Source organism: Gobio gobio (assembly GCF_949357685.1).
Source record: "Gobio gobio genome assembly, chromosome: 4".
NCBI classification, from domain to species: domain Eukaryota; kingdom Metazoa; phylum Chordata; class Actinopteri; order Cypriniformes; family Gobionidae; genus Gobio; species Gobio gobio.
Genome location: NC_137100.1, coordinates 4319290 through 4335038, shown reverse-complemented (window position 1 = coordinate 4335038; position 15749 = coordinate 4319290). Strand labels below are relative to the sequence as shown.

The 15749-nt window shown below is 37.1% G+C and overlaps 1 protein-coding gene across 1 annotated transcript in view; it reads left to right on the top strand.

The window, feature by feature from the left end:
- The first annotated feature begins 218 nt into the window (after positions 1-218).
- The window catches only part of vkorc1l1 (vitamin K epoxide reductase complex, subunit 1-like 1), a 31176-nt gene continuing 15645 nt past the window's right edge, over positions 219-15749 (top strand). The window contains exon 1 of the mRNA XM_079816028.1: positions 219-494. Within this exon, the coding sequence (XP_079672154.1) occupies positions 304-494 (191 nt within the window). The 5' untranslated portion in view covers positions 219-303. The remainder of the gene's footprint in view (positions 495-15749) is intronic.

Sequence of the window (15749 nt, the reverse complement as noted above, 5' to 3'; positions counted from 1 at the left end):
ACACATATAATATTATGTAATCAAAAGTTCTTTGTGTGTAATCAGAGTGCAAAGGGACGCCCTGAATCTTGATATAAAGGCCCTGAATCTTGATATAAAGGCCCTGAATCTTGATATAAAGGCCCCCACTGACACAAGAATGGCGAGACGCTGGATAGACACGCCCCCGTCGAACAGACCACGCCCCGTGGTTAAATTAAGCCACGCCCACATCTGGTGACACGTCCCGTCGCTTTTCCACGTCGCGCGCCCAACGGTTGAGGCAGGGGAGGCTGCGCGCGTTCGTGCAAAGGCCGGGAAAAAATGGCGGCGCCCGTCTTGCGAGTGTCCACCCCTCGCTGGGAGCGGATAGTCCGGCTTCTCGTGTGTCTCTCAGGAATTCTGATATCCCTGTACGCTTTCCATGTGGAGAGGGAAAAGACCCGCGACGCCAATTACCGCGCCATGTGCGACCTGAGCAGCTCCATCAGCTGCTCCAAAGTCTTCACGTCCAGGTGAGATCGCGGGACTGTGTCAAAACCTAGCGAGTTCCCTACCTAGACAACGGCTGAGGCTGTCATAGGCGCGCTCGAGCGCTCGGAAACAGCGTTTTTAACCCCTTTCGGGTGTTCTGGATCATTTAAGGGGCGTTTCAGAGTTTAAATGTGCTTATGGAGATCTGATAATACTGTCTAGATAGGCAGTTTCGGTCGGGTTTGACACACAGCCGGGGAAGAGTCGCTCCGGGCCGCTGACTGACTGAGAATTTTATCAAATTTAAATATTTAGTGTTATATTTATGGTCTTTTATTGAAAAGCCTATTTGTGTAGACTATACATATGTATAATAATGAATCGACGTTATTTTAAAGCTGTATTTGAACGTGGCTTTTGTCTTGTGAACACAAACACAGTGCGATAGCAGCTAATGCTAACAGTGCTAATGAGTTGCATATCAGGGCTCTGGGATGTTGTAGTAATGCACAGATTATTTCATATGAGTTTATTCTGTATTCAACTCCATTGTGATATCAAAAACACTCTTTTATTTATATCTTGACAGCACATCCCTTAGATGAGAGTACAACAGGCTGTCATCATTTCCATCAAACATTAGTTTCATGTTTTGAGTATGAAGTCAGTCTCAGCCACATTAAATGTTTTATTGATGTATGAGGATGGGTTTGATCTGGGTTCAACTTTGTTTTAGTAACCTTTGAAATCAGTGTGGTTTATTTATGAGGCGTCAGTTCCTGATTTTGCTGCTGAGGGATACACCCTCACACATGATCAGGCCATTAATGGTGTGGTTTAGCAATTATTTATAGTGCTTACTTTAATCGTATGGTATAAAGTGTGATGATATTGGTTATCAGAGTGATACCACTTTTGATAGAAACTGACCACTACACCCCATAAGAGCTGCAGTTTTGGAGATGCTCTCATCCAATATATATGGATGCACCGATATGAAAATTGTTAAATAATTCTGCTATATTGGCGGATAAATCAAAATCAAATTTTTTTTCATTTTTGAGAGCCTGATTACAAAAACAAAAGCCTCACCATTTAAATCCATGTCCCAAGCGCACAATTATAATGTTCTATATGACAGACTTGTGCTGCATATGTTGCACAGAACTGTATTTTTATTTTCTGAAGTGATTTCAAGCTATTTAAAGCTGCACTATGTAACTTTTCCGTCCGCTAGAGCAGGGGTTTACAAACTGGGGTCCTCCAGAAGGTTCCTAGGGGTCCCTTTAAAGGATTAAAAAACTAAGCAAAAATGGATAAAGTCTACCGAACATTATAACTGTTTCATTTCTAAATGTTTCTCACCTTTCTTGCCGCATATGTACTTTCCAGAATTCTATATGTTTACTTTATATGTTTCTAGTGAGTTTTTCTCACTATAGTCCCTTTATCTCGCTCACTAGGGTTGTAACGGCATCTCAATAAACCTGTCTCCAGCGTGTTGACTCCGATTGTTCGAATATTGCACTTTAATAATTATTTAATCAACATCATCCTCAATAAACCCGTCTCCAGCATGTTGCCCCCGGTCCCTCGAATATTCCGATCTATTATGACCTCTGAGCTGTAAAGCTGCCAGAATAATAATAATAATCATACGCTGTTTGTTAATTGGCCAGAGGAGAACTGCCCCCCCGACTGAGCCTGGTTTCTCCAAGGTTTATTTTCCTCCATTCTGCTCCTGATGGGGTTTTGGTTTCCTTGCCACTGTTGCCTTTGGCTTGGCGTGCTCAGTTGGGGACACTACATTTTTCAACTAAACATCGAAATAAATCTAAATAATAAACAAAATTAACCATTTAAACTAAATTAATAATTATTGATCTAAAGCCCACACTGTCACTGTATGATAATTGAAATGAACTGATGACATCAGCGTTTTTTGCAGAATGGCTAGACGGCTGAATAAAATTATGCTGCATTATTTTCCTGTTTAACACTGTAAAGCTGCTTTTGAAACAATCTACATTGTTAAAAGCGCTATATAAATAAAGTTGACTTGTAAGTACGCAAGCTGCTTACATACATTTATTGTGAAAGTTGCTTATACAAATAATTTTTAATTGAAAATGTTCGTCAGGTTTATACATCCTGCAGTAAGCATAGCCGATTAAAGTTTGAAACAATATGTTGTATTTACACTTACTAATTATCTAACAGTTTAAATTAATTTCAAACATAAAAAATATATAGATGGATTTTAGGAAGGGGGTCCCTCATAAAAGGTTCATCATATTTGGGGGTCCTTGGCATCATAAAGTTTGAAAACCCGTCCGCTAGAGGTCGCCTGTTCAAAATAAAGGCGTAGTTTGATGATGGCACGTTTGAGCGCAGAATCTCGGGACATGTGGTCTTCACCTCACAGCCGGTGGGAAAGAATCGGGACAGGACTCGGGCAGAAATCATGTTGATGTGATTATTAACGTTACTGTAGTGAAGCAGAGCAGGAGCGAGTGTTGTGGAGCTGAGGAACCGCTGGAGCGATTGTTAATGAGATGAACGCAACACACGCCTCGCGAGCAGCGGGACTTTTATTATGAAGCCACAGTCGCCGGCGCCACTTCCGCTCATGAGTGTGAGGTAACGCAGCTCTGCTGATCATATTACACACATCTGAGTGTTAATTTCAACATTTACTAATATATTATTAAAATCAAAAGTTGTACCTGTTAATGTATTTAATAGACCTGAGCTAACGAACAGTTGTGTTTTTATTAATAACTCTAACAAAACATTAAATATTAATAAATACTGTAACTTATTGTAATGTAAAGTGTTACCAAAGACTTATTATGCATTTTAATTAAATTTATACAATAACTAAGATTAATTATCCTTTAGAAGTAATTTTTATTTTTTATAATTAACTGTGTTGATGATGTGATGTCGTTACTCTGTGTGTTCTCTCGGCCGCTGCTATGACACTTGTTCACACTGCAGTGAGAGTAAAGCGTTTCTGCAGAATAAAACCACATACCGACGCAGATATGATGTCATCGACAGGCCACGCCCTCACACGTCCCGGTTCCTCGTGTAAAATTGCATCTCACGATTTACAAATAGTTGGAAATATTTGGGATATTGTAAGTACTCAACTGAACAAAATATATAACACTGGCCTAGTGGTTTTTGGATATTTTACTGAAAAAAGTTACATAGTGCAGCTTTAAACCCATCCAGGTGAACAGTGCTCATCTGAAGGAAATAATTCATTATCGGCTTTAATATATCGGCCAAATTTTCTTATCAGGACGATAATATTAAAATTGAACATGTCGGCCGATACTGATATGGTGACCAATATTTACATTATGCATTTATCAGACTAGTGTTGTCAAAAGTACAGACCGCGATATCAATTCGGTACTGACATTTTAAAAATGTGACGCTTTGAGGCTGTGATTGGCTGCAATGACCAGCTCTTCAAAAACATGTTTTAAATATACATCAATGACGCGTTTCACAGAGCGCTTACTAGGACTGTGCGATATTGACGAAAAATGCGATATCCTTGTTAAATAATGCGATATTCGATATGCGATACGATATTGCTTTAAGTGTGTAAAATCTATTTCTTTCCCCAACTGATATCTTCCACTTAAAGCATAACCGACTGTGTGTACATGAATACTCATCAAGACAGACATTTTGTCTCAACTGTGTGTGTATTTGACAGTTCGAGTGTGTAACAAGACACGAAAAAAAGAACGGCTTGTGCGCACGTTTCGGTGTGTGTGTGTGTCAGACAGCGCGAGACTGCAAGGAGTTGTTTATCGCAAGTTATTGTATTTAATAATAACTCTTTTTAACGTCAAGCAAGTCACATTCGTGTACTCAGTCTATTCTCTGCTGTATGCGTCAACCTAAAACTTACACTTTTCACAATGTTGAAGTAGCCTATTAAAATCATTCAGATATTGCGTGCCCTTGTGATATGAATATTGCAATATGTACATTTGCGATATTTCGATAATTTTGAAATATTGCGCAGCCCTAGCGCTTCCACAGATACACACGGGTCCACTGGTCGACGCCTACTTGTGCTATTAGACGTTCCCGCTAGGGCTGCACGATTTGGGTAAAATATCTAATTGCGATTATTCTGGTTTAAAATGCGATTTATTATTATTAATTTTTTTTACAAATAAAGTGTGTATATAACATTTTGTGTTTATATTAATATGGCTAATAATAATAATAATAATAATAATAATTATGATTATTATTGCTGAATAAAAATAAGAAATATTACTATTACAATAACATTCATTATTAAAATAAATAAATAAATAGAGCATTTAAGAATAAATATAACCGTATAATAATATTTATATTTTACAGAAACTAAAAAATGACAGGCTGTCTGCATATTAACAGGAAACCCATGACACAAAATCATTAGAAAGGTCTAAGGATTTATTGTAAAAAAAAATATTATTATAAAAATCTGTGCTTTTTATCTGTGATATCAATTTCTTAAAGTCTATATCTTTAAAATGAAATATGAGCCTCTTATGCATCCACTGTGGGGATTAAAACTCCTGTACATTGAAGAAAAACATTTGGATTGTCTTATACGTTTATACGTTTAAGTATTATTTTTTCATATTTTCTACCCGAAAGTTTCATTTTTCAAATTATGCGCAATATCCGCGCCAAAATTCAGACCCTGTATGGTATCGTTTTAATATCGGTACTTCGGTATTAGATTGTGGTACCAAAGCCAAAATTGTGGTATCGAGCCATCCCTATTGTAGCCAATCACAGACACATCCAATGAGCGCGTGAGCACAATGGCCAGTCAGAGGTGTCTACGATTACAGCTCAACAGCGCTCAAAGCGTCACATTTTAAAAATTTCAGTACCGACTTGGTATCGCGGTCTGTACTTTTGACAACTTATAATACTTTGGACATTGCCTGGAGTAGCATAAGCTAGAATGGGGAGGGAATGGAAGAAAATGTCAATAGTATAACAAGTTTTTTTTTATTTATTTATTTTTTAAAAGATGAGGTTAAGTGCTCACGGAAGGCAAAGAACGATCTCCCCGCCTCCATCCATCATGCATCCTATATACTCCATTGACATGTCCAGATTCTGAATCGCTTTTGTACGTTTTTCCAGTTGATTCAACAATAACAACCCCACTCCTTCCAAGCAACTTGTTGAGCTTAAAGGGGAAAAAAAGATGTTGATGTGGTTGTCAGGACAGTCATGTGAAGTTTACACACACTTTCAGGAAAACATAATTTGAAGAAACGCAGCTGGAAAACAAATCACATGCTTACCGAGATCATATCAGCATAGATCAGCTCTCCTAAGGGATGATTGTTTTGATAATTCTGTGTGGTTTTTCTTGCTTTTTGCGATGATGGGAGACCGACAGCCCTGCTTTGGATGTGCTTCATGTGTCTCTGGCTTTATCGGTGAATCTGTAGATGTGCCCACTCATCACTGAGATCACAGCATTATATATATATATATAGGGTTGGGTATCGTTTGGGTTTTTTTCGATTCCGGTGCCAAACCGATACTTTTAAAACGGTTCCGGTGCCTAAACGGTGCCTGAACCGATACTTTTTTTTTTTAAAAGGCCACCAAACAAGGTGGATGACATTAAATGGCTTTTTATTTATTTATTTATTATTTAAATTGAACCATTTATTAAAAGTTTAATGTATACTTAAATGTATGAATATAAATAAATACAAAACACAATTTACTTATTTACAAATTATAATTGACATATTTACAAATTCACAGTAAAACCTAAGCCACCCAACTACAACAAGCCTAATATAACTCTAAACAGTTACAGTAATAACAGCAGTAGTCTGTATTCTTGCTCTGCTACAAACCAGCTTCGAGCTTCAGCTTTATTTTGAAATATGATCATATTCTCTGGCTAAATATTTTTGAACGCATCGCCTTAATGTTTCCATGGTGACGCGTCATGTTTCTCACATGACACAGCAGCTGCAATAGCGCTGACAGCTCAGCTGTATCGGGTTTATTTAGCTTTTTCTTTTTATTCAAAATATTCACAAACTTCTTAACTGTGTCACGAACTATCTGATGTTCAAATGTGTGAGTGACGGTGTGTTAGTTGATCTATAAAGCGCAATGGGCGGCGCCATGTTAGTTTGCGCCTCAGAATCGGATCTGTCGGATTTAACGTTACAACACTTGAGTTCATTCTCGTCTCACGAAATACATGAAAGTAAGTGACCAGTGAACTGGAAGAAGAATAGAGTAAACTATATAGTTACTATATAATGTGCATTTATCTGATGTGAATAAAACGCGTAACGTTAGTCAAATTATAACCGTCTGAAAGGATTGTCATTGCCGCTTTCATAGACATTAGTGTGTGTTTTGTTGCTAGTAGCCTACTTATGAGCATTTAAATGTCTGAAACCTGAAATAAACATGATGTGGTTGAAAACACTGAATAGTTGTCATGAGTTGTGATGTGACCAGCGCTGAGCGTCTGTCTCTGGCTCAGCCAAAGCGCGAAAGCACGTTTGAATTTTGGCACCGAAATGAGGAACCGAAATCTGCGTTCTGATTCGGTCCGGTACATACCGGTTATATAAGTACCGGTGCCATATTGGAACCGGATTTCGGTACCCAACCCTATATATATATCATGGTCACTTATGCTATTTCCATCAAGTGTAGTTAAAGAGATACGAGCTGTGTATTTGCACCATGTCTAAGTCTGTGAAATTGTCTATGGTGCTTGTGTTGTTTGCTCCCAGTGGGACGTCCTGGGCGTTCAAGCAGGGAAAAAAACCAAACAAAACTCCAGCCGGGTGAAGGTTTTCAGGGACGTTACATAATCAGGCTTAAGGTCTCGCTCTTAAAGGGAACCAGCGTTTATACTAAGACTTTAATGTGCTGCAGAACTGACTTCAGATGATCAGATGGCATTATGGGGCATTAATCGGTCGGAGAACCGCACCGCACTGATCATCGGGTCTTGACTGCGCTGCCGTCTAAAGGTTTGTGAACGGATTTCTGAGTGTGTTTCTGCAGGAGGAAGATGTTTTTTTGCTCTTTAAGAGGAGTTTGTAAAACTTTAGAGATTGGAGTTGCCAGTAGGGTTCGGTACCGGTACCCAACGGTACCTTTTTTCGATACTTTATGGATGTTTACATCAATAACTGTAAAGAAACTGTGAGTGGTTTATAGAAGTGTTATTGACATTATGCCAGAGCTGTCTGTGATGTTTGTCAGTGTTGGGGTAGTTACTCAAAAAAAGTAATTAGTTACTAGTTACATCTGTAAATTGTAATGAGATTACTTTACTAGTTACTAGGGTTGGGTACCGAAACCGGTACTTATATAACCGGTATGTACCGGACCGAATCAGAACGCAGATTTCGGTTCTTCATTTCGGTGCCAAAATTCAAACGTGCTTTCTCGCTTTGGCTGGCGCCGAGACAGACGCTCAGCGCTGGTCACATCACAACTCATGACAACTATTCAGTGTTTTCAACCACATCATGTTTATTTCAGGTTTCAGACATTTAAATGCTCATAAGTAGGCTACTAGCAAAACACACACTGATGTCTATGGAAGTGGCAATGACAATCCTTTCAGACGGTTATAATTTGACTAACGTTACGTGTTTTATTCACATCAGATACATGCACATTATATAGTAACCTATATAGTTTACTCTATTCTTCTTCCAGTTCACTGGTCACTTACTTTCATTTATTTCGTGAGATGAGAATGAACTCAAGTGTTGTAAATCCGACAGATCCGATTCTGAGGCGCAAACTAACATGGCGCCGCCCATTGCGCTTTATAAATCAACTAACACATTCACTCACACATTTGAACATCAGATAGTTCGTGACACAGTTAAGAAGTTTGTGAATATTTTGAATAAAAAAAACCCCCGAAATAAACCCGATACAGCTGAGCTGTCAGCGCTATTGCGGCTGCTGTGTGTCATGTGAGAAACATGACACGTCGCCATGGAAACAATATGGCGATGCGTTCTAAAATATTTAGCCAGAGAATATGATCATATTTCAAAATAAAGCTGAAGCTCGAAGCTGGTTTTTAGTATACCAAGAATACAGACGACTGCTGTTATTAATGTAACTGTTATTTAGAGTTATTTTAGGCTGTAAATTTGTAAATAAGTCAATAATAATTTTTAAATAAGTAAAGTGTTTTGTATTTATTTATATTCATACATTTAAGTATACATTAAACTTTTAATAAATGGTTCAATTTAAATAAAAAAATAAAAAGCCATTTAATGTCATCCACCTCGTTTTGTGGCCTTTTTTTTTTTTTAAGTATCGGTTCAGGAACCGTTTAGGCACCGGTACCGTTTTAAAAGTATCCTTTTGGCACCGGAATCGAAAAAAACCCAAACGATACCCAACCCTACTAGTTACTGTATTTGAAAAGTAACTTCACTACTTATTACTTTACTTTCCCATTTCTTAATTTACCGTGTAGATATATGGACAAACATCATATGGCTCTATGGTAGTGTTTCCCAAAACAAACAAAAAGGACTACTGTCAAATAAAGATAAAGAAAATAATAAGAACAAATAATTTAAATACAAGCAGCAGCACAAATAAATACTATTGAGCAAAGACACTAATAAAATAAACTATGCTTTTCAGGTTTTTCAGGTACGTCTAACATTAGTTTTCAGGTACAGAAATCAAATGTAAAATAACATTGCATATTTGACTGTATAAATTAAAGATTAATCCTATTAAATTTACAAAATCTATTCAATCAAGAGCAGTGAGATGTGTCCTTGTCTTTTGTTGTTTGACATTAAACAGACAGCAGTAAAGGCTACTGCCCCTTTAAGACCTAAAGCTCGGATAAGCGTCGTTTTAAGGCATATACAGACTATGTCTGCTAGGATACTCATCAAGATGGGCATGTTGACATAGTTTTGTGTGAGTTTGTCCGTTCAAGAGCAAAACTTGAACTAGAACTCAATATTTGCGCACTGTGAGACGTGTGCGCTTTCAGCACTTAAACATATCAGATCTTTACACACAGGCAAACACGGCTTGAGTAACGCAGGAAAGCGCGTTCCTATAGTCTAGTAATGTAGTGTAGTTACCAATATTTTTAGTGTAATGCGTTGCTTTACTTCGTTACCCAAAAAAGTAATATCGTCACTGTAATCCGTTATTTTGTAACTCGTTACCCTCAACACTGATGTTTGTATACTATAATATTTACTTGTAAATAGTTGGCTACTAGCTACTTAAATAACTAAATTCATAAAAACAATCTTTTTTAATTCAATTTCTATGAATAGATTTCCCACAAATTCTGTGTTGTGTATTTTCTGGTAATCAAATGAAGACAAAAACATTTTATTTTATTAAACTTTTTTGTCAAACAAAGTGCTGCACAACTGAGCTTTATACTGTTAAAATTAAAACATGGAAGAACATGATTATTACTTAAAAAAGAAAGTTTTGATAATTATTATTACATTAGTGTTAGTATTATTATTAAACTGAGACGTTTCTAAATTCTACTTTACAACAGTAATATATTTGTCAAGTTAGGCCGGACTTTTATTTTGACGGGTTGCCGTGAAGACCTTTTGAGATCTGTGTGTTTATGATATGACGGTAGTTTTTCTCAAATTAAACGGTAAAATGCTGATGAAGTGACTCTGGAGGTGTGTGTGTGTGGTAAATTAAACTGCACGTTTGCATCATTCATTCACACAGAGACACGCAGGATTCGTATTTAAATAGTCTTTTTGCGGTTTAATATTCACAGACACTAGTCTATATCACCAGATGTGTTCTCAGGTACCGAAATTTGGTACCGATTGATTTAATGTGAATCGGTACACAGTAGTACCGACATAATTCGGTCGGTGCAGGGCTCCAGACTAACATTTGAGAGCAGTGGCACCAGCGAAAATGTATCCTAAGGTTAATTTAATCATACAATTACTATTGTTTTGTTGTAATAAGTGCAGTTACTAATAATAGTATATGTTTGTTTATTGGAAATTTAACAGTGAAGCGCTGAGCTTGAATTATGCAGAAAAATGAACTTTTATTAACAACAGTAATGTGCAAAAACCTCATTTTTATAAGGAAAATTGTAATATTCCACTCTTATTAAATGTACTATTGTTCTTCTATAGTATCGTACTGAATTAAAAGGAACACTCTTTACTTGTTTTCTGTGTAATACAATTCGAAGAAATTTTTTTTTGTATAATTTTTTCCATATATTAAAGGGTTACTTCAACCAAAAATGAAAATTCTGTCATTAATTACTGACCCTCATGTCGTTGGACACCCGTCAGACCTCCGTTCATCTTCGGAACACAAATGAAGATATTTTAGTGTAAATCTGATGCTCTGAAAGGCCTCCATTGGCTCAATGCACGGTTCACTCTCAAGACCCTTAAAAGACACTAAAGACGTCGTTACAAAGTCCATCTCACTACAGTGGCTCTACAATAACTTTATGAAGAGGCGAGAATAGTTTTTGTGCACAAAAAAACCCTAAATAACGACTTGTATAGTGATGACCGATTTCAAAACACGGCATCATGAAGCTTCGAAGCGTTATGAATCAGTGAGTCAAATGAGCAGTTTGAATCGCCAAAATTGAATCGTTTGACACGCAATCCGAATCATCATTCGGCTCATTGATTCATACTGGCCTACTAATTATATGCTGTATATTTGTTGTTTGTTTGTCGTTACATTTTTGTTTTTAGGGATGCACCGATTGCTCGGCAACAGAAATTATTCGGGCGAAAATAGCAAAAATTTCACTGAATAAGTGAAAAGACCGAATACATTTTACAGAACAATGAGGTTTTTGATGGCGTGATCAAATATAGAAATGGCCGTTTGCAGACACTGTTCTGCTGAATTGTCTAAGCATCCTCCAATGCAAGCAAGAGCACCCTCAGTTTATACTGTAATAATATTGGCAAATGTGCCAGTGCATATGTAGAACGTCAAAAGTATAATTTACAACGTGACATAGTTGTTGATCTCTTGTACGCAATGGCCTCCAGTTTTTATTCAGTGCTGAGTTACACAGGCTTTCAAAACCTCTCATGAACTAACAAACAAAATTTGATTATGATTTGATTATGATACCTGTAGGCATAATAGGCCAAAGATAATTTTATTAAACATTTTTTTTTTTTTAAGTTATATTGTGCTTTGTTTGTATAATGTCTGCTGGAATGCCCAAAATGTTCAGTGTTAAATAAATATTTTTAAATAGTAGTTTTGTAAAAAAAAAAGTAATTTATTTTAAAAGCAATACAAAATAGTAAAAATCTGGCTTTTTAATAGTTCTACCCTTATAATACACACGCACATGCATACACACACATTTGATAATTTAATCCATGAGGCACTTTTACAACTGCTGCTATCTTGTTAGCGTATTGTTGGCACTTAATAATATTAAGAATATTCCTTTAACTTTCATGTTTTGTGATGTTTTTGATGTTTTTTTTTAACGTGTATATATTGTATTTATAAATTGTAATACTTGTCTTTTTATGTTGTTGCCGTTTTTTTACACCGGGGGTCTGAGGGAAACGAAATTTCAATCCTCTATGTCTTTGTGTGTGTGTGTGTGTGTGTGTGTGTATGTGTGTGTGTGTGTGTGTGTGTATATATATATATAGTAGAATTGACAATAAAGTTGAAGTTGAAAAAAGCTAATTTATGCAATGGTGAAAAAATTGCCAAAATAAATGGAAAAAAATAGAAAAACTGTGTTCGGTATAGGGCTGAACGATTAATTGCATTTGCGATAATATCGCGATATGATAAAACACGATTTCCTAACCGCAAAGGCTGCGATTACAGTGTGGTCACGTGACACGCGAGAGTAAAGTTTGCAGAAGAAGCAACTTGGCACGTTACACATAACGTATATGCCTGGCCTAAAAGGGAAAAAAAACTGTTTGTGTTTGATCTATCTAATATTGTGTTGTTCATACTATAGGCTACAATAGAGGTGGGAGAAAAGATTCTTCTCCAATGATTCTGGATCGATTCTGAGCTTAGATTTTAACTGCAGGTGCGTGGTGGCGCTGCGTGTGTTTTAGAAACACCTGTATTCTGATTGCTTCCATTATCTCTCTCTTTCTCTCTCTCACACATACACACACACACACACACACACACACACAATCACACACGAACCATAAAATAATATTTCATAACGTCCGGAAAGGTTGACGGTGCGAATCGCAATGACATTCGCAGGCTTCTTTGCACAGGATACTCGCTGTGAGAAACTTAGCTTTGATGTCACGCTTACAGAGTGTGTTCTCGCCCGCCGGTATTCTCCTTACAAACGCTCAACGAAGGCTTCATTCATGTCGTTAGGAATGCAGTGTGCTTGTATATTAAAAAATAAGTAACTCACTGACAGAAGGTTTTCCATTTCAAATGCTCGCGCGGCGCTTTGTGAAGAGAGCTCGCGAGCACGCGTCTGTGTGAGTCTCAAAATGCTTTTATGACGCAAAATTACTGTAAACATCGTCAGTAATGTCTTAATGAATTAATCAGACAGGGCAAAAACATCTTATATTTCAAAAGAGATCTCTCCCGCTGTCTATGATGATGTCATGATTAATAATCAAACAACAGTAAAGCTGAGAAAGAGAGAAAAATCACTCACAGTTCAGACACTCTTAAATACTGAAAGCACTCTTTGTTCATTGCTTGTAATATGTTTTTTGTTAGCTTATGTTTTGCAGCTAGGCTATATTAGTTTATATATTTAAAATTATTAACATGCAATTGTTTTAATTAAAATGTTATAATGTCCTAGTTATTTTAAAAAGCTTATAATTACATATATCATAATAAAAAACATTTTAAAGGGGGGGGGGGGGGCACTCAGTTTCAGTCAGTCTCATGTCAATCTTGAGTACCTATAGAGTAGCATTGCATCCTGCATATCTCCGAAAAGTCTTTATTTTTATTATAATTATAAAAGAAAGATGCGCTGTTCCGAGTCTTTCCGAAAAAAGCCGTGCGGCTGGGGGCGTATCGTGTGGGCGGAGCTAAAGAATGTCGAGCGCGCGCCGCTGTTACTGTGTTGAGTGCGTCTGAAAGCTGCGTCATCCCTAAAAGCGGGAAAAAACTTTATTCAACATAAAAAATGGCTTTTAATCAGATACAGCCATACATCTATGATCCGGAATCAGACCCAGAGGCTGAAGTTGAACAGGAGCAGCAGCAAAAACGACTAGAGCAGGACATCTCTATGTGGTATAAGTTACACTAACTATATAATATGCTTAGCGGCTTGTGTTATTTACACATTTATACTTTAATTATATCGTGTGTGTGTGTGTGTGTGTGTGTGTGTTTACGCGTGGTTTGTGTAGACATGATTTGTAGTAAGCGGACTGGTTTTGCGCGTCAGGCTAGTGTTTACATAGAAAGACATGGAATAGTAGCGCATTTGAATGAAGAAGCGCGCTTGTTTAGTTCAACATATTTCCCCATTCTTTGTGTATTGTTGTTTGGAGTGCTTTTACAATACACAAACATACACATAGTGGCCAGCTAAACAAATGTACACACTATACATCGCATGCTCCATTGATCAATACGTGGTCATGTTTGGGCTACTTGATGGGCATAGGCAAAAACAGACATTTGAAGCAGTCTTACTCACTGCCTGCGGTTCCAACGTTGGGACCTTTATCGTTGGGACCGCTCCATCCTTCAGTATTAGGCGATCTGAAAATCCGGAAAAGCAAATTCCATCCACTTTTGCCTTAACGCGGGGTTATTTGGCTACGAGCCAGCGCTTTGATGGGCGTAGCCTATTGCTTTCACGCGCTCTCTCTCTCGCGCGCGCTCTTCCGGTAGAATTGTCCGTACGGCCCATACAAGGAAATTCCGCCCTGTTGACGTCAAGCGGACCCATGATCGAAAAAAACTTTCCGAAACTTATGACTAACAGGAAGTACTAATTTTGGCAAAGAAATACTCCCATCAAACGTCCACCTTAGCTTTTGAAACTGTGTCCATGTTTAGCATGGGAATCCAAGTCTTTAACAGTGCAAAAAGATCAGTATGCATGAAACAGCATTTCACCCCCCCTTTAAGTTTTTAATAATTTAATAAGATTAATTAATAAGGAAAAAGTTCAAGAATTGTTTTGGAATCGGATCGTGACTCTCGGAATCGGATCGTGAGGTACCAAATAAAGATTTCCACCATTACTATACAATGATGTATTGTTGAATAATACAGAAGATAAAGAGTTTAAAAAATAATCGCATATTAAATCGCAATCGCAATATTGGTTAAAAAAAATCGCAATTCGATTTTTTTCCAAAATCGTTCAGCCCTAGTTCGGTATTCGGCCAAAATGTTTCATTTCGGTGCATCCCTAACATTGTTTATACTCTATTGTTTGTTGTTTCATAATCAATAACTACATACATTTTTATATTGTACAGTTTGTGATTCCATTGTGGTCCAAATTAACCTTTTTTTTCCTTATTATTTTGCCTATTTGTTTATTCTAATCAACATTTATAATGTTGTAATTCATCTCTGAGCTGGTTGGTTTGGTTGAAGGCTTAGAGCTAGTTAAATGGCTATGGTTCCAGTTATACTTCCACAATCCTTCAGTGGTTTTGTGCATGTTTTGGGAGTATCGTCTGTGAGTGAGAGCTTTAGACGTCTCGTAAAAGTGCAGAATTTATTATGCATGTGTTATGCAGACTTTGCTAGTAATCGTGATATTATTGTTGTGTCAGAGACTCTGAAGCTCTGATGCAATATTGTTTAGAAGCAGAATCACTATCGTCTTGCATTATTATTCATGTGTGTGTTTGACTGGGAATGATGGGACATATGGAGGAGATTGGGCATGACCTTGAGTGTTTGGCACGGTTTGATCTTTGACGAATCCATTGGCAGGAAGTTATGAAGCTTTTTCAGAGTTCGATTATAGAAAAGGTTTCCGGATTTTCAAACACTTATAGAGACCCATATGAGAATCAGTCTCAAGTTAAGGGCTGAGTGATATGGCCAAAAAATGAAAATTTTCACATCAGTCGATATCGATAATTATCACGAAAAATGTCAAATATTTATTTGTTTCGAATTTAAAGGCAGATCTTAGCTCCTAAGTGAAAGTTGTAGAAACCAGACTGTTCCTTGTGCTTTTGAACTCTTTATTGTCAGAACATGACAAA